This window comes from Mustelus asterias, chromosome 2, assembly GCF_964213995.1.
Source record: "Mustelus asterias chromosome 2, sMusAst1.hap1.1, whole genome shotgun sequence".
NCBI classification, from domain to species: Eukaryota; Metazoa; Chordata; class Chondrichthyes; order Carcharhiniformes; family Triakidae; genus Mustelus; species Mustelus asterias.
In genome coordinates, this window is record NC_135802.1 from 89,461,142 (window position 1) to 89,481,546 (window position 20,405).

The following is a 20,405-nucleotide window of genomic DNA, read 5'->3' on the forward strand; positions in this document are numbered from 1 at the left end:
TCACCAGCACTGCTGCTTTCAATCACCCCTCTCAGCTTGCTCCAGTGGATCAAGTATAACACATTTCACAATAAATACTGTTTAGACTTCAAAAGTAGCAAAGAACATTCAATAGTCAAAAAAGTAACATGTTTGCTTGTGTATAAAATACTTTTCATAAACCTTGATGCAAAAATGTGATGTATTTCAATTACAAATACATGTGTGGCGTTAAGTACTGACTGAGTCCATGCAGCGAGTTCTAAATAACTGCACCTTCTGAAAGCAGAATGGAAATGTTTACAACAAATGTAAGGATAGTATTTTCTTAGAAATACTACAGGAACAAGTTTGTGATGGGTGGGAACTATTGCAGGCTGGGATTCTTTGGAGAATGTTTGAATTTTGACTTCAATGCAAAACCCAGCTCCCAGTTTTATTTTTCTAAATCACTATTTCTTCTATACTTGTTATAACAGTTCAAAATAATAATTCAGTCAAACATCATAAGATCAGAAACAAAGCATGGAGTCGAGGAAACAGAACTGTGCAATAGATTGCTCACTGTCTTGGGGCCTGAGACTTGAGTTTACCTTGGATGGCAAGAGAGAAATTGTGACCTTAGTCAAAAAGAAAAAGGAGGGATATGTAAGGTTATGGGAACGAAAGACAGGCAGAACCCTCAAAGAATGTAAAGACAGCAGGAAAGAACGTAAACTAGGAGTTCGGAGGACTAAAACGGGCCATGAAATGTCCTTGGCAAACAGGATTAAGGAAAATCCCAATGTATATAAAGAGCAAGAGGGTAGCTAGGGAAAGGGTAGGTCTGCTCAAGGCCAAGGGAGGGAATTTATGTGTGGAGCAGGAGGAAGTGGGTAAGGCCCTTAACGAATATTTTGCATTGGTATTGACAAAGGAGAAGAACATGGTGGATGGTGAGTCCAGAGAGGGGCATGTTGATATTCTGGAGCATGTTAATATAAAAAAAGGTGTTGGCTTTTTTGAAAAGCATTAAGGTAGATAGGTCCCCAGGACCTGATGGGATCTATCCCAGAATACTAAGGGAGGAAATTGCTAGGGCCTTAAGTGAAATCTTTGTATCCTCTTTAGTCACAGGAGACGTCCTAGAGGTCTGGAGAAAAGCCAATATTGTTCCATTATTTAAGAAGGGCAACAGGGATAGTCCGGGAAATTACAGGCTGGTGAGCCTTGCATCAGTGGTAAGGAAATTATTGGAGAAGATTCTTAGTGATAGGATTTACTCGCATTTGGAAAAATATGGACTTATCAGTGATAGGCAACATGGCTTTGTGTGGGGGAGTTCATGTCTCTCAAACTTGATTGAGTTTTTTGAGGAAGTAACAAAGATAATTGATGAGAGCAGGGCATTGGATATTGTCTACATGGACTTTAACAAGGCCTTTGGCAAGGTTCCTTATGGCAGGCTGATACAGAAGGTGAAGTCACATGGGATCTGCGGTGAGCTCATAAGATGGTTACAGAATTGGCTTGGTCATCGAAGACAAAGCAGAGTGGTGGAAGGGTGGTTTTCTGACTGGAGATCTGTGATCAGTGGTGTTCTACAGGGATCAGTGGAGGACCACTGTTGTTTGTAATATATATATATATAAAGGATTTGGAGAAGAATGTAGGTGGTCTGATTAGTAAGTTTGCAGTCAACACAAAGGTTGGGGGAGTGGATAGTGAGGAGGATTGCCAGAGGATACAGCAGGAAATAGATAGGCTGGAGACTTGGGCGGAGAAATGGCAGATGGAATTTAATCCAGACAAATACGAGTAGATGCATTTTGGAAGGTCAATGCTGGAGGGCAGTATACAGTAAATCCTTTTTATTATTTTATTCATTCGTGGGACATGGGCGTTGCTAGCTGGCCAGCATTTATTGCCCATCCCTAGTTGCCCAAGGGCAGTTGAAAGTCAACCACATTGCAATGGCTCTGGAGTCATATGTAGGCCAGTCTAGATAAGGATGGCAGATTTCCTTCCCTAAAGGACATTAGTGAACCAGATGGGATTTTCCGACAATTGATAATGGTTTCATGGTCATCAGTAGATTCTTAATTCCAGATATTTTTTATTGAATTCAAATTCTACCGCCTGCCAGGTTGGGATTTAAACCCAGGCCCCCAGAATGTTAGCTGAGTTTCTGGATTAATAGTCTAGCGATAATACCAGAAGGCCATCACCTCTTCTTATGGCAGAAGTTTTAGAATCGTTAATATGCAGAGGGACCTAGGTGTACAGGTCCACAGTTCCCTGAAAGTGGCAACACAAGTGGATAAGATGGTCAAGAAGGCATATAGCATGCTTGCCTTCATCGGCCGGGGCATAGGGTATAAAAATTGGCAAATCATGTTGCAGCTGTATATACAGAGCTTTAGTTTGGCCACATTTGGAATACTGCGTGCAGTTCTGGTCGCCACACTACCGGATGGATGTGGAGGCTTTGGAGAGGGTACAGAAAAGGATTACCAGGATGTTGTCTGGTTTGGAGAGAATGGCAATGAGGAGAGATTGGACAAACTTGGTTTGTTTTTACTTGAATGTCGGAGGGTGAGGGGCAACCTGAAAGAAGTTTACAAAATTATGAGAGGTATGGATAATCTGAGTCTTTTTCTGTCTGAAGTACAGGATTTACTCATTAGATCATGACTGATTCCAGCTGAAAGAATGAATGATCAAAACTCCTAACTGAAAATGCATTCTTCATGATGTGAATGAAAGCACCTTTCACAACCTCAATGTCCCAAAGTCCTTTACAGCTAATGAAGTGAGTGGTAATGACGGTCTCAGGTTGAAAGGTAGGCTATTTTGGACTGAGATGAGGAGGAATTTCTTATTTTCACTACCCTAGAGGACTTGAGACTGTTACTTAGCATTCTCTCCCTAACAGAACTGTTGGTGTACCTACACTATATGGTCTGTAGTGGTTTAAAAAGGCAGCTCACCACCACCTTCTCAAGGACAATTGGGGATGAGCAACCAGTGATGTCCATACCCCAAGAATGAATTACAAACAAATTCAAGGCAGAGATCGATAGAATTCTCACTATTAAAGATATCAAGGGATACGGTGCAGTGTGGGAAAATGGTGTTGAGGTAAAGAGGGGCTGAATGTCCTTCTCCTAATTCCTATGTTCAATTAGCCCCCCTGTGTGCCATAGATGACTCTTAAGCACTTTTGAAGTGTAGTCACCGTTGGAAGTAGGAAATGTGGCAACAAATTTCTTCACGGCAAGTTCCCATACACTTGATAACGAGCAGATAACTTCTCTGTTCTTCTTCAAAACAGTGCCACAGGATCTTTTGTTTGCACCTTAGAAATCAGCCAGGGCCTCAGTTTAATCTGTCGTCTGAAAGACACAACTCCAACAGTGCAATTTTGCAACGGAGTGTCAGCCTACATTTTGTGCTCAAGTATCTGGAGTGAGACTGGGACCCAAAATCTTGTGACTCAGAGGTGAGAGTGCTACCAGCTGAACCACAGCTGGCACTATGGCCTTTGAAACATCTGCTTCGAGTGATGTTCTATCAGGCCTTCCAGGAAAAGATTTGTTAAGTTATTTTTCTTTCAAAACAGGAATATCAGCTTCATTTGCTGTAAAGGTTTTTAAAGCTTGGATGGCAGAAAAAGATGCAAATGCTGTTACCTCATCCCTCAGAAAATCCAACTTGGACAAGAGGCTGTTGGTGAGTATATCTGAGCCAAGCATTGTACAACTGCGAACTACATGTCTTAATATAAAAGGTCAGGTTGACATTAAATTCTGCAAACTTTAGGTGTTTTATTTTGGTAGGGGAAAGAAAGTTAAAGTAAGGGATTACAACTATGGGAAAAATTAAGGCATACATGCAATATCACCAAAGACACGCGGATACCAATATACCTTTATGTAGTTTATTGTTAAATGTTCAGTTTTAATTATGCAGTTGCATCTGCATCTGAGAAAAATTTACAAGTACCTCACAGCACCAGGCACCCGGGTTCAATTCCAAACTTGGGTTACTGTCTGTGTGGAGTCTGCACGTTCTCTCCGTGTCTGCGTGGGTTTCCTCCGGGTGCTCCGGTTTCTTCCCACGCTCCAAAGATGTACAGTTTAGGTGGATTGTCCATGCTAAGTTGCATCTTAGAGCTCCAAGATGTGTAGGTTAGGGGAATTAGCAGGGTAAATATGCAGGGGGTGGGCCTAGGTAAGATGTTCTGTTGGAGAGCAGGTGCAGACTCGATGGGACGAATGACCTCCATCTACACTGTAGGGATTCTATGAAAATGCAAGTCAATGGATATTTTTAATAATTTGATCTGGGATGATGCTTAATTCAAATCAAATAATTATGATTTATAAAATTATGCACGTCCCAATCTAGCAATCTATTGAATGAAGAACCCATGTTTTAAAAAAAAATCAATGATAGAAAGGAATTAAGAAGTTGATTTCAAATTCAAAAGTAGCCAAAGTCCGCTGTAATTCCCTGTCAGAAGTGGAAATCTCTAAACTAATCCTAAAAAGAGATAATTAAAATAAGGTTATTTGCTCCTTAATGGCAAAGCTTGCTGAGGCAGCTGAGCCATTGATAATCAAAGATCCCAAGTTCAAGTCATGGTACTTGCTCAGTAAGCTGATTTCGGCCAAAGTGATTGTTCATTCAATGTAATTTGCTTCGAGGAAGGAAGAGACGAAAGGAACAAGTTCCAATAGCCTCTCCTGAATCTTTGGTTTGTTACCCATATTTTACAAGAACTGAATCTGAAAAAAATGTACAGCTTCGGGTTTATATGATTGAATTATCAGGTGTGGATTAGTGTAAATCCCAATTTGAACCATGAACACTGGGTGTTTTCATTATACTGTGAACAGTTTTACAATTAAGTTACTATTATGTTTTTCACAGGAACTCTTCCCGGCAAATAAACAAAACTTTGAACATTTTGCCACGTACTTCACTGATGCGGGTCTGAAAGAGCTCTCCGACTTTCTCCGAGTCCAACAGTCTCTGGGAACTCGCAAAGAACTGCAAAAAGAACTTAAAGAGAAACTGTCTCAGGAATGCCCCATAAGAGAGGTCTGTGAGATATGAGGTGGCACGCCAGCAGTAAATACTATCAAAGGGTCACAAAAACAAGTCTGTAAATCTAACAGAATAAGTCTATTTTATAACAAAAATCACCATTACTGAAAATATTATAAGCTAAGATAGAGACAGCATTTTATTTGCAGTCGGGATAGTCGGGTAGAAGGTAGATCGGAGTGTGAGTTGGCAGGCAGGGGAGTGTGTAAGTTTTAGGGGTTTTGAAGTACAAAATTCTAAGTTCTGGATTCTAAATTTTGAACAATGCGATTCTCAGTTTGTGTAAGACTTAAAAAGGTACAAATAACTATATATGAATTTAAGAAAGATGTTCAATCCCTCAAGGTCTTCTAATTTCTCGAGTGCTGAAGTACAGGTGATGCCTTTCTTCTTTTGTTTGTGAAGTGATTTTACATTCAGCAGTGTCTCAGAAGAATGATACAAAATATACTTTGTATGACTGAAAATTCATGTAATTGAAGATTTTTGTGGAGGTACGGGGAGGGGGGGCGGTGTGGGTGGAGGATGCATGGATGCAGTTTGATGTGGATTTCATTAGTACCAGGATGCACCAGTTGGTAATCTTTGACTTTAATCCTGCTGTGATTTTCTGGGAAGGGGGAGACCATCTTAAAATCTCCTGAGTACTGAAGAGATTTTGGAGTCACACATACATTAGCTGGCAGCCTGGTGTGCATTTTTTGCCAAAGGACACCGAGTTCCTCTGGAAACTGGGATATGGGCACTGTCCAACGGGTGAGTGGACATTCTTCTTTCCAATGCCAGAGTCCCCGATGCAAAGCCAACATATCTTCAAGTGTACCTGCTGTCAGAGTTGCATTGTTAGCCGTATGTAGCATCTTTTGCCCCCTAAAAGAAAGAGAATGATGAGAAACCAGCAACTGTGTACTGGAGTTTTGCATTGATTTACTGCAAAGTATTAATAAGGGAGATCCACAATATCTGGTGAAGGTAGGTGATCACCCTTTCGCTGAAATGTTACTGTGATTGCTTTCTAATGGCCAAATAAGCTTAATCAGTAGATGCTGAATTAATTGGTCTCAGCTAGGATGATGACAAAACAATTGCAGATGGCTTTAGAATCTCGCAGCTAGGAAGGGATAAACAACCCGGTGACTTTTGAAATAAATGTGGAAGTGGCAACTTAATTGGACACAGTCATGTTGCATCCAAAGGGAAAATACTGTGGTGACACTTGCTGTCCAAGATTAGCATAAGAATCTGGTTTGAGGTTTGAGAGAGTAATTGGCATCTAAAAGCATTCTGCGCCAAATAGTCACACTTTTGGGGATGGGGAAAGGAAAATGAAGTGGTTACTTCCTAGCGAGTATCGTTTCATGTAAACTTGTTGTCTTCAGATCGTCCTGTATGTCAAGGAAGAGATGAAGAGAAATGATTTGCCAGAACAGGCTGTGATCGGACTACTGTGGACTTGTGTCATGAATGCTGTTGAATGGAACAAGAAAGAGGAACTTGTCACAGAACAAGCTCTGAAACATCTAAAGGTATGAATTTCAAAGAAGGATCCTCTGTATAATTACTCATTTGGGTGCAGGAATGTGAGTTGGTAGATTCTCTTGGAATTTTTGATCCTTAATGAACTGTGGTAATGCAGTAATTACATTTTTCTGGCAGCTTCATTTCTAGATTAATTAGGCATGAGATTTTAAGAACACACATGCTACTTAAAGGAATCATTTACAGGCACTTGATAGCTCATGTTTATGAACCTTTCATCTACTGAACTATGGCTAAAAGCATTAAACTTCAGAGTGTAAAAAAATTATACATCTTACACTCCACTTCTCTAGCATATAATTTTACGATCTTTACATGTTCTGAAAATTAATAAGTCAAAAAGGCACAGGGGTATCAGTGCTTGCAGAGTACTTCTACTGACAGTTGTCTAACAACACTAGAACTGAAACATTTTAAGCCATGCCAGTTTCAAAGCACAAATGTTAGATTAAATGTTTACTGTTTAATTAACATCACCATAAATTTATAATCTATTTTCTTTGTGCCAAGTTTAAAACAAGCTTGTTGATACGCACTGAATTACAATTAAACTTATACCAGCATGTTGTGTGTGGATGCATGAACAATAGCCTGCTACCAATTCTAACAGGTTATATTTTATATCTGAAACTGCAATTGTTTCAGGGAGGGGGAACTCTTGGGTTCAAAGCAGGTTAACATAGAGGTTTGGAGCTCTTGCTCGCTTCAAACAACTAGGGAGCAATTTGATCTCTCGGACCATTCTGAATGGTACCTCAGCCTTCAAAAGGCGGATGCTGGAATCTGAAATAAAAACAAACAATGCTGGAAAATCTCAGCATGCGAGCACCAAGTAGCACTGAAGAAAAAAATATACTCCAATCTATCTTTTGTAATTCAGAACATTTGAGAGGGAAATAGAATTTCTCAGTAACAATTGATAGTGGATGCAAGTAGCTACGGAGTCATTTGACAACTGTAGACAGCTAAATACATTTGTAATTATTTTCAGCAATATGCACCACTCCTTGCCGTATTCTGTACCCAAGGTCCATCAGAGTTGACCCTACTCCAGAAGATTCAGGAATATTGCTATGACAATATCCACTTCATGAAGGCTTTCCAGAAGATCATTGTGCTTTTTTACAAAGGTACGTTTTGAATAGCATGTAAAATTAAAGCACATGGGATTGGGGGTAGTGTATTGAGATACATAGAAAACAGGTTGGCAGACAGGAAGCAAAGAGGAGGAATAAAAGGGTCTTTTTCCAAATGGCCGGCTGTGACTAGTGGGGTGCCACAGGGATCAGTGCTGGGACCCCAGTTATTCACTATGTATTAATGATTTGGATGAGGGGACTAAATGTAATATCTCCAAATTCACAGATGAGACAAAGCTGGGTGGGAGGGTGAGCTGTGAGGAGGATGCAGAGATACTTCAATGTGATTTGGACAATTTGAGTGAGTTGGCAAAGGATTGGCAAATGCAGTATAAATTGGATAAATGTGAGGTTATCCACTTTGGTAGCAAAAGCGGAAAGACAGATTATTATCTGAATGGCCATAAATTAGGAGAAGGGAATGTGCAATGAGACTTGAGTATGCTCATACACCAGTCACTGAAGGTAAGCATGCAGGTGCAGCAGGCAGTAAAAAAAGGCAAATAGTATGTTGGCCTTCATTGTGAGAGGATTTAAGTATAGGAGGAGGGATGTCTTGCTGCAGTTATGATGCTGCAGTTATACAGGGCCTTGTTGAGGTCACTCCTGGAATATTATGCGCAGTTTTGGTCTCCTTATCTGAGGAAGGGTGTTCTTGCTCGAGAGTGCAGAGAGGTTTTACCTGACTGATTCCCGGGATGGCGGGACTGATGTATGAGGAGAGATTGAATCGGTGTGGTAAACCACTGTTCGCTTATTGCCTGTGTGTGTGTGTGTGACATGCCTGGACACGGCCCGGCCTGGGACTCCTCCCCCCTGGTCCAGGTATAAAGGTGACTGTTCCCCACCCCCTGCCTCAGTCTCTGGACCAGTTCATCGGCATGGGTGTGCTCCAGATCTTTTGCTAATAAAAGCCTATTTGTTCTAGCATACAAACTAGTCTTTGCTTGATTGATAGTGCATCAATCGGTTAGGATTGTGTTTGCTAAGTTCAGAAGGATGAGGGGAATCTCATAGAAACCTATAAAATTCTAACAGGACCAGGTAGGGTAGAGGCAAGGAGGACGTTCCCGATGGCGGGTGTGTTCAGAACCAGGGGTCACAGTCTGAGGGTACAGGGTAGACCATTTAGGACAGAGATGAGGAGAAATTTCTTCACCCAGAGAGTGGTCAGACTGTGGAATTCACTACCACAGGAAGTAGTTCAGGCCAAAACATTGAATGTTTAGAAGAAGCAGTTAAATATAGCACTCGAGGCGAAGGGGATCAAAGGATATGTTGGGGAGGAGGTAGGGGGAGTAAGGCTATTGAATTGGTTGGTCAGCCATGATCATAATGAATGGCGGAGTAGGTTCAAAGGGCCTAATGACCTCCTCCTGCTCCTATTTTCTATGTTTCTATGAATTGGCAGGTGTTCAAGGAGCAATCTGTTCGTTTATACTTCACAGCTGTAAATTAGATATTTGTCTGTAATAATCATGCATCTTAGGATCATATTAGTGCATACTCAATCTTGGCTTGCATTCTCTATGAACATATATATGACCTTTACACATGGGAATTTCTTACCAAGAAATAGTGTTCAGGACAACACCAAAATAGTGATCGGAAAGGCAAGCCAATCAGGAGTGGTTAGGTTAGTCAAAACCTGGATTTTAAAATCATATAGGAGGAAGGAAAAATCAAGGAAGATAAGCAGCTTCCTGGTCCTTAGTCGTGGAAAAGAAAGAATTGGTGTAAAAGCCTGTGTGTGAAAGAGATTTAAATTTTATATATAGATACCTGGATTATATGGAGTTAAAAATTGTTTATGGGTGAAAACAAGTATTTGGCGTATAAAAAAGAAAAGTAAGCTTCATGGAGGCAGATGTAGCAATGGAAAGAATGGGAGAGTCCCATTTAAGGTCAAAGAAGATAAAAAGGCAAGAATTTTGACAAATACAGAAGGATGGAGCCATCAAAGGTGTTAACTTCAATTAGCTGTACCAGAAAAATAAAGAAGCTATACCTTTTGAATAATTGAAAGAATTTTCACTTGTATGGATATTATTTTCATATACTATATACGAAATATATGCTGTTTCATTTTCCTGCAATATATTCCTTGCACTATACATCAATCAGTATTAATCCCACTCCTCAGGTTTCAGGAATATATCTGTGACAGTATTCACATGAATCTAGTTTAATTTCCACTTAATTTATATACCCACATTCACAATCTCAGGACATCCCAAAGTCAAATTAAATATTTATTGAAGTATATCACTGGTGCGATGTAAGGAATGCAAGAAAAGAACTTTTTAGTACCAATTGCAAAACAGTGAAGATCAATTTGTTAGCATTCCACCATTGCACTGAGTGAACTCTGGAGGTTGTCAGCATTGGAGTGAGATTTGAAGAAATAAATCGGAGTGGAATAATCAGAAAAGAGTGGGATCGGTTGGATTACGAGCATAAGAGGTTAATGATATGGAGGAACAGAATGGGAGGGAGCAAAGAGGCATTGGTAATCACCACTATAATGGAACATTAAATTATAATGAGATCCTGAAAAACCTTTTAAGAAGACATCAGATAATCATGAACACACCATTAGTAGAGAGAGTATTATCGTAACTTGTGCTGGACCTGTTGTGTATGAGGGATGGTGTCAAGATGTTATCTTGTCAAAGAAATCATGCTGTTAGGTACATTGAGTCAAAAATCTTGCTGAGGCTGAGAGAAAACTTGTGAATCTTGGGAAACAAGTATTTGAATCTCTCCAAATTTTCTTCCAGTTTGCCCCCCCTTATCTCTGTCTGCTCTGGGATGCAACCATATAGATGACAGAATCCCTAGCCTCTATTTCACCGAATAGCCATTTTAAAAATGTAATCCCGGAGACTTGCCAATAAGCTATTCAAACATGGATCCTTTACATCTAAACCTCACTTCATTCTCAACTGATGTTTACAAATGTTTTCTTGCAGCAAGGCTGCTGAATAGCAACTGAAAATATTTAATTTCTACCAGACCCAGAAAAAGTTGCTATGACATATTTTTTTCTGAATGAGTACTACACAGTCCAAAGATGTGCGGGTTAGGTTAATTGGCCATGCTAAATTGCCCCTTAGTGTCCCGGGATGCGTAGGTTGGAGGGATTAGTGGGTAAATATGTGGGGATATGGGGATAGGGCCTGGGTGGGATTGTGGTCGGTGCAGACTCGATGGGCTGAATGGCCTCTTTCTGCACTGTAGGGTTTCTATGATTTCTATATGACCCAATTCCCCTGAAGATGTTGCGCTTTGCATTTCTAAAATACAGTTGTGTGTTGTCTATAACTATCAGCAGCACTGAAATGAAAGGTTGCCCCTTTTTAAATATCCTATGTTTTATTTGGAGAGGTGGTTGTTTACAGTTTATCACTATATAATGCAGCTCAATTATTTTCATTGTTAGGACCATAGAATCCCTACAGTGCAGCATTTACACTGACTCTGAAAGAGCATCTTGCCCAGGCCCCACACTATCCCTGTAACCCCACGCATTTACCATGGCTAATCCACGTACCCTACACATCTTTGGACACTAAAGAACAATTTAGCATGGCCAATGCACCAAACCTATACATCTTTGGACTGTGGGTGGAAACCAGAACATTTGGAGGAAACTCACACAGACACGGGGGACAATGTGCAAACTCCACACAGTCACCCAAACCCGAATTAAACCCAGGTCCCTGGCGCTGTGAGGCAGCAGTGCTAACCACTGGGTCACTATGTTACCATGTTGTTAAATTTGTGCTGAGCTTTTAATGGCACTATATATTTTTTTCAAACCACATAGATTTAGCAAGTTTTTAAAATTCTTTCATGTGATGTGAGTGATGCAGCATTTATTGCCCATCCCGAATATCTTTCGAGAAGATGGTGGTGAGCTGCCTTCATGAACTGCTGTACCCCTTGTAGTGTAGGTACACCCACAGTGCTGTTAGGAAGGAGGTTTCATGATTTTTGAGCAAGTGACAGTAGAACGAGCAAATATATAGTTCCAGTGGATGAAGTGAATGTTTGAGGCAGTAGATGGTGTGCCCATTAAGCAAGCTCTTTTGCACTGGATGGTGTTGAATTTCTTTTGAGTGTTGTTGGAACTGCACACATCCAGCTAAGTGGAGAGCATTCCATCACACACTCAACTTGTCCCTTGCAGATGGCTGCCAAGCACTGGGGATCATGATGTGGAGATGCTGGCATTGGACTGGGGTAAACACAGTAAGAAGTCTCCCACTCACCTGACGAAGGAGCACGCTCCGAAAGCTAGTGGCGTTTGCTACCAGATAAACCTGTTGGACTTTAACCTGGTGTTGTGAGACTTCTTAAAGCATTGGGGAGCCAGGAGCTAAGTTACTTGCTGCATCTGATCTGATCTTGTAGCTAATATATTTATATGACTGGTCCAGCTAAGTTTCTGGTCAATTGTAATCCCCAGAACGTTGTTACCGGGGGATTCACCAATGGCAATGTTGTTGAAAATGGAGAGAAATAAAAGAGTAATGAATGTTTGATAAGGTCCCCCATGGTCGGCTTATGATGAAAGTGAGGAGGTGTGGGATAGAGGGAAAGTTGGCCGATTGGATAGGTAACTGGCTATCTGATCAAAGACAGCGGGTGATGGTGGATGGAAAATTTTCGGATTGGAGGCAGGTTGCTAGCGGAGTGCCACAGGGATCAGTGCTTGGTCCTCTGCTCTTTGTGATTTTTATTAATGACTTAGAGGAGGGGGCTGAAGGGTGGATCAGTAAATTTGCTGATGACACCAAGATTGGTGGAGTAGTGGATGAGGTGGAGGGCTGTTGTAGGCTGCAAAGAGACATAGATAGGATGCAAAGCTGGGCTGAAAAATGGCAAATGGAGTTTAACCCTGATAAATGTGAGGTGATTCATTTTGGTAGGACTAATTTAAATGTGGATTACAGGGTCAAAGGTAGGGTTCTGAAGACTGTGGAGGAACAGGGAGATCTTGGGGTCTATATCCACAGATCTCTAAAGGTTGCCACTCAAGTGGATAGAGCTGTGAAGAAGGCCTATAGTGTGTTAGCTTTTATTAACAGGGGGTTGGAGTTTAAGAGCCGTGGGGTTATGCTGCAACTGTACAGGACCTTGGTGAGACCACATTTGGAATATTGTGTGCAGTTCTGGTCACCTCACTATAAGAAGGATGTGGAAGCGCTGGAAAGAGTGCAGAGGAGATTTACCAGGATGCTGCCTGGTTTGGAGGGTAGGTCTTATGAGGAAAGGTTGAGGGAGCTGGGGCTGTTCTCTCTGGAGCGGAGGAGGCTGAGGGGAGACTTAATAGAGGTTTATAAAATGATGAAGGGGATAGATAGAGTGAACATTCAAAGACTATTTCCCCGGGTGGATGGAGCTATTACAAGGGGGCATAACTATAGGGTTCGTGGTGGGAGATATAGGAAGGATATCAGAGGTAGGTTCTTTACGCAGAGTGGTTGGGGTGTGGAATGGACTGCCTGCAGTGATAGTGGAGTCAGACACTTTAGGAATATTTAAGCGGTTATTGGATAGGCACATGGAGCACACCAGGATGATAGGGAGTGGGATAGCTTGATCTTGGTTTCAGATAAAGCTCGGCACAACATCATGGGCCGAAGGGCCTGTTCTGTGCTATACTGTTCTATGTTCTATGAATGTGATGGCACATCACTGCAGAATACTGATGCAATAACAGACTGGCAGAGTGATCAGACATGGCCCCATCCCTGATATTTTCCTCCACACATCAAGTTCTAAGCTGGACTGATAGCTGACCTGTCAGTAGACAGTGATGAAAAGAGACTTGGTACTTTCTTACACAAAAGCAGCCAAAATTGGAGGATGTTAATGCAGTCTGTTCTCAAGGCTTCTATTGGAGACCTGGGAGTAATTGCTCTCCCAATTGTTTCATTCTTGAAGGAAAATAACTAAAATTAGCAGATTTCGTGCTTCAAGGCAATTTTGTTTCTCTGTGGAGTTGTTTGAATAATGTTGTAGTCAACTTATAGTAGGTCCTGCACAATATAATCTCATCAGTAAGCAACATCACCAATATCTGTGTGGAAATATTGAAATTGGTAAAACCTTCAGATACTTATACAAATAACGGGCAACAGAACACCTTTATCTTGTACCAACTTTTCAGAAGTTCGTATAAGAAGAGAAATATTTTTATTAAAACTTTTCCATGGTTCTATGCTACACAAATTTGATTCTAAGGGCACAGTTTATTCCTGGAATGTGTCCTGCCCAAGTATGTCACACTTAGCTGTTATTGATTCAGGGACCAGATAGTTACCGTCAGTTAGTATTCAGCAACATTAAGGATTCTATTTCTGCTGTCGATATAGATCCCTCTGATACCTATTATTGATGTTATATATTTAAGTAGTTGCAGAACTGCTGTAAGAGCTGATCACATGGTTTGATGGTGATGTCATTTAGGTGTTGCACAGGCTGTTGATTTCATTTCAGGCTGTAACAGCTCCTAGAATAAACCTGTTGTTGTTAGTTTGAATCTACGTGTGCAAACCATATCTTACCTTTGTTTAAAACCTACAACCCCTAACATAGTTGGGATATTATAGATGTATGCTCAATCACAAATGCTGAGGATATAGGCAGGATTGTGCTTGTGAATTTGTTCTAATGGGCAAAAGATATTTTACACTGAAAGATTATTTTCTCCCCTTAATATTTTTGATTTTCCCCCAAGCGGCACACCATCCCACCCTAGAGGATGATTTTCTATCTTGCCTCTGCCAGTGCCATTTTGAAAATGGGGACTAAAAATGCATATGTGCTTTTTGATTTTTCTGTGTCTTGAGCAGTTTAAATGCTGTTGAAAATCCTTGCACATAGCCACTGTACCTTGTACTGTTTGGTTGTTCTAATTTCGGCGAGATTAACACCTAGATGGTGGACTCAGTAGAGACATTGTGATGGTTGCAGTATAACAGCTGCAAACAACTTGGCACCCCATGATCTAAAAATGTATTATGGAATTCATCCAAAAACACTCTACTCATTAGCATGAGTTCAATTGTTTTTAGCAGTATTAGTTATAGTGCAGGTTGAGGTCACCCCATAAACTGAGATTTTCTGTTTCCTTTAAACTCTGACCAACATTGTTCACATGCATTACTGTTTAAGTTTCAGAAAAAGCTAAAGGAGCCCATTTCATGGATTTGAAGTAGCCATTATGACTAAGATTTAGGTTATTAGATTAATTGCTCTAGTAAAACGATCAAGGTTAGTACTGGTCAAGTACAGAATTAACAGTACTATTATAGCCATGCAGTACCATCGCCCTGTCTCTGACATTTGATCCTGTCGACTAAGTCCCAATGCTTAGTCAGCCTAGCAAAATTAGTCCTTTTGTTTTGCAGTATGAGGGAGATTTATGACAAGAACATCTGTTTGAGTTATTGCACTTAGTGGAACAGTTCAACACTCTGCTGAGTCAATAGTCTTTAAATATCACTGAGCATCTGCGTCAGCCCATTAGGAAGATATGATCAGCCTAGCATAAAATGTGTAGTCTGAATTCAGTATCTATGGTAAAGGGAGAATGGCACCATTTTATTTTGCTTGAAATTATGTGCATTTTGTTAGTTTAAAAGAATGTTGATGTTCTGTTAACTGCTCTGAATTGTAGCTGATGTTCTGAGTGAAGAAGCCATCCTAAAATGGTACAGGGAAGCACATGTGGCCAAAGGCAAAAGCATCTTTCTTGAGCAGATGAAGAAATTTGTCGAGTGGCTACAAAATGCTGAAGAAGGTAGTATTTGGCAAAATATTTTTATTTGTGTATTTACAATGTGAGGCCATACAGTATTTCCCCGCTAAATGCCAGACACTTGGCAAACATATTTGTTGAAATAAGTGGAGTTACTTATGTTTTAATCTCTGTTAAATAGCCAGTGTATTATCATTTTCCTTGAGTGAGAACATACTAGAGCCATGAAAAATGAAGACGTGCCTGATTCTTCTATCTGCATTCTCATTAGTGTGACTGCACACAGACTCAGTTTGTCGCTTGAAAATATGAAAAGAATGCAAAATATCACATGAATACAATACCTATAAATATTCTGTTAGAGTGAGTTGGGTTGTACAACAATTGGCATCTTCTTGGAAAATAGCAGATCTCATTTGATCCTTATATGTTTTTCTTTCTCTCACTTGCTACAATCTGCTTTCAGCAATGTATTTATGTTTGTGGCACGTTCCACTCTCTCTGAGTGACACACCAATTGTGAACACACAGACAAACTACCCGAATCTCTGTTGTTATACTCCAGAAAGCTAGTTGGTGACAGACTGGAGCCCGTCTTCACACACTTTTATACGCTTTAATTTACGGTTACATATTACAAGCATATACCTACTCAACTACTGTGGTTTCCGCCTTTGTCTATTTATTGGGACACAAGTCATCCCCAGTTGATGACCATCTCCTGCATACAGTTAAACACAATTAATATAAATTCACAAATTCTCCTCTCAAATAAAAATTAAAGTTTATAACTACAACCAAAATTTCAAAAATTAAATCAAAAGCTTCTATATCATGTTCTGAGATGGTCTTTCTATCTTGGACTCCAGGTGTGATATTTAGTTCGTAGGCAGGCTGTAGACATACTCTGATATCTGCTAACTGTACTAGTACGACTTCTAAATAGGTTACACAGTAGGTATACAAGAACAGAGAATGCTGGAAAATCTCAACTGGTCTGGTAGCATCTGTAGGGAGAGAAAACAGTTAATGTTTCGAGTCTGTTTGGTTCTTCATCAGAACTCAGGGCAGGGTAGGCATGTTGCTCCTAGGATTGGTGTTCCACTCTCTCTCTCTAGAGTCTGACACATGACTGACTGATGTCAGTGGTAAATCATCATCTACATCAGACATTAGTAGAGAACCACTCAGCTCCTGACCTCATTACAGCCTTGATTGAAATGTGGACAAAAGAACTGAACTCCAGACAGGTGGTGCAAGTGACTGCCCTTGACATCAAGGAGTCATGCTAAAGCTGGAAACGGAGAGGGTGTACTCCCCGCTAGTTGAATTCATACTTGGCACAAAGGAAGATGGTTGTGGTTGTTCAAGCTCAGTCATTTCAACTCCAGAGCATCACCGAAGGAGTTCCTCAGGGTAGTGTTCTAGGCCTAACCATCTTCAGCTACTTCATCAATGACCTTCCTTCCATCATAAGGTCAGAAGTGGGGATGTTTGCTGCTGACTGCACAATGTTCAGCATTATCTGTGACTCCATAGATACTGAAGCAGTCCATGTACAAATGCAGCAAGACATGGATAATATCCAGGCTTGGCTGACAACATTCACACCACAGAAGTGTCAGGCAATGACTATCTCCAACAAGAGAGTTTCTCACCATTGCCCCATGACATTCACTTGCATTACCATCACTGAATTTCCCACTATCAACATCCTGGGAGTTACCATTGACCAGAAACTGAACTGGACTAGCCATATAAATACTGTGGCCAAAAGAGGTCAGATGCTGGGAGTCGTGCAGTGAGGAACTCACCTCCTGACTCCCCAAAGTACATAATCTTCAAATCACAAGTCAGGAATGTGATTGAATACTCTCCCTTGCAGTTCCGTTAACACTCAAGATGCTCAACACCATCCAGGACAAAGCAGCCCACTTGAGTGGCACCCCGTCCACAAACATTTACTCCTCCACCACCAAGTAGCAGCAGCATGTACCATTTACAAGATGCACTGCAGGAGCTCACCAAGGCTCCTTAAACAGCATCTTTCAGACCCATGACCACTACCATTAAAGAACAAGAGCAACAGACACATGGGAATGCTGCCACCTGGAAGTTCCCCTTCAAGTCACTCACCATCCAGATTTGGAAATATATCACCATTGATTCACTGTCACTGGGTCAAAATCCTGGAACTGTCTCCCCCAACAGCACTGTGGGTGTAAACTACTCTACATGGACTGCAGTGGTTCAAGAAGGCAGCTCATCCTCTTGAAAGCAATTGGGACTAGGCAATAAATGCTGGCCTAGCCAGCAAAGCCCAATCCTGCAAATGAATTTGAAAAAAAAACACCATCAGAAGTGTAAGCGGATGACCAGCATTTAAAAAAGGAACTGAGAAAGGAAGTAGGGGGGAAACACATGGACACAACACAGCACACATACACGTACCATAAATAGGTGAAGAAGATATAGTAAAATAGGTAGAAATGTAAGCAGGAAAACCTGGCAAATTGAAGCAAGCTTCAGGAACCTTAAAAAAACCTAAACTTAAATGGATTTTGTTTAGTAATTTGGTCTATTCTCCTCCTCCCTTGCCATTATTTTTAAATTAAATTTAAAGGACAACATTCTTAAATTCAAACTATCCATTAATTTGTCATATATTTATAATAACTTACAATTTTAGAACTAAATTCCCAAGTTGCAATATGCTTAATTCAAATTAATTTAGTCATTTAATATTTAGTGCAAAAATTGATTATTAACAGCAATAGTCTGTATTTTGTTAAAATGCATGACTGGGAGAAAATATTTAGAAGAGAACAGAAGCTACAAGAAACCAGAAATAGAATTATGCATGACAGTTGCATATAAACTGCATCTACTGAATATTATTAAAGCTCACAAAATGCACACAGCTTTTCATAAATATAACTGCAAAATCTGATGATGTCTGATAGAACATGAATTTAAATAGTACCATTAAAATGCCAAAGAAGAAAGAAAAACAACAGAACAATTATTGAAGATTTTCATTGAGTTAAGAAGTATTGATACATTTCAAATATTGATTGTACACGTTATGCAAACATCAGTCAAACGATAGCTGAAGTGATTTGTCCTTTTTCTCAATGTTAATGAAGGATGTAGCACTTAACAAATGTATGGCTTTTATTTTCTTTCTAGAATCTGAATCAGGAGAAGGTGAAGATGATTAGCAACAGCTTGACCAAGTACAACGTGTAGCTTGCAAGGGCCTGTTCCCTTACCTGTATGGTTGCAGTAGAAGAGATTGTGATTCCAAAGCAAATGGAAACTATAGGATAATCTTCCTTTTGTGTAGAAGAACGAATGTGAAATAACTGAGTTCTGAAGCGTTGCTTGTATTTTGGAATTCAGCTCTTGGGGTTATAACTATTTAGTAAAGCTATTGAAACGGAAGCCATGTAGCATAAAATGAAATAACTATGGTCTCCTTTTATTGCCATTTTTTTCAGATTCTGTGAACATTACACATTGTTTTGTCAATCTTTGTAGTCCAATAACAGTTTGTGGATATGTAATTTGACGCTAGGGATTTTTTGAATAAATCTTTTTGTACTTTAAATAAACTGTATGTTGGGAAACCTTTTCACTTTCTTGTACATCATGCCACGTTCCTTGCCTTTTCCATGTATTGTTCTTAAAAACAATTATATTTTTGAAGACTATTGTTTATCCAAACATTCAAGAACTACAGTTTAAGAAGACAGGGTAGCTCAATCAAATGCTGTCAATCCTTCGCATTTGTACTTCGGCAGCCTTGCCAAGGAGAGTTCAAAAGGCATCATGTCAGGACAATGAACAAATTGCACACCATCTGAAAACTGAGTGTGATATAAATGCAGCTAAAGTAGTGTGGAAAGTATGTCAGTGACATATGGATATTAAAAGTAGACGATCTACCAAAACGAGTTTTAAAATGCTCTGTGCGCAGAAGTCATTCAGATAATTCCAGAACGAAGACTTCAGATGACAAGTAAATATGGAATGGGTTGCTACATTGGCCTGGATTTTACTGTCAGTGAAAACGTGGTAGTGTTCGCCACTGACTGCACAAAGTATTAAGACATTACCTGCTTTGTAGACTGCAGCAAGTACTTGTACTACTTGCTGCAGCATGGCCCAATGTTGAAAACATCAGCAGCATCCTATATTGCTGTGAAGCCTGTCATATGATAAGTTGAAGACACACCCTTCACAACTCTGGTGAGAGGCTTTGTTCAGGTTACACACAACATTAAGGTACTGCTTCACAATGATTTTATTTATGTGAGATAATTCTGTGATACAATCTATTGTCATTACTGACTTAAGGGAAAAATCAAACATTATGATAAAGGCCGAGTCAGTCTAGTGGAAAACCATTTGAAGTGCTACCTGCTAACCAGGTGTGTGGAGGTACACAAACATGATTGTTGTCAGTCTGCTTTGTCTTTTTCAAGCCTCCCTGCAGTGTGTGCCTTGTATCTTTCACTATTTCTTTCTCCCATGCTGCTCTGACCCCATAGGCAGGCTTGGTTAATAACATATTTCATGCCTCTGAATACCTTATTAAAAGAGCTCGGGTTGCACACCCCTCTCTTTCATATTCTGATTTTATTTCCAATGCAAAGTGGAAAACGAATTTAAACTAAGTAGGTGGGTAGCAAAGTACTGATTTATGCATCTTTACAATCAAAGGTTCACAGAATCATTATACATTTACTGTGTATTGCACAAGAATGGTCAGGTTGAAACAGCCACATTTTAAAAGCTTCACTATTCATTCTCAGAGATTGGAGCACTGCTTTCCTTTCCCCTCATTATTTGTCAGTATGCAGCTTCCGTTTTGTAACTTTCTT

General features: G+C 40.2%; 1 protein-coding gene across 1 annotated transcript in view; it reads left to right on the forward strand.

Moving 5' to 3' along the window:
- bzw2 (basic leucine zipper and W2 domains 2) overlaps positions 1-19,156 on the forward strand; it is a 52,235-nt gene extending 33,079 nt beyond the window's left edge. The window contains exons 7-12 of the mRNA XM_078238439.1: positions 3,581-3,690; positions 4,894-5,064; positions 6,450-6,596; positions 7,601-7,739; positions 15,439-15,561; positions 18,709-19,156. Of these exons, the coding sequence (XP_078094565.1) occupies positions 3,581-3,690; positions 4,894-5,064; positions 6,450-6,596; positions 7,601-7,739; positions 15,439-15,561; positions 18,709-18,740 (722 nt within the window). The 3' untranslated portion in view covers positions 18,741-19,156. The remainder of the gene's footprint in view (positions 1-3,580; positions 3,691-4,893; positions 5,065-6,449; positions 6,597-7,600; positions 7,740-15,438; positions 15,562-18,708) is intronic.
- The last annotated feature ends 1,249 nt before the right edge of the window (positions 19,157-20,405 follow it).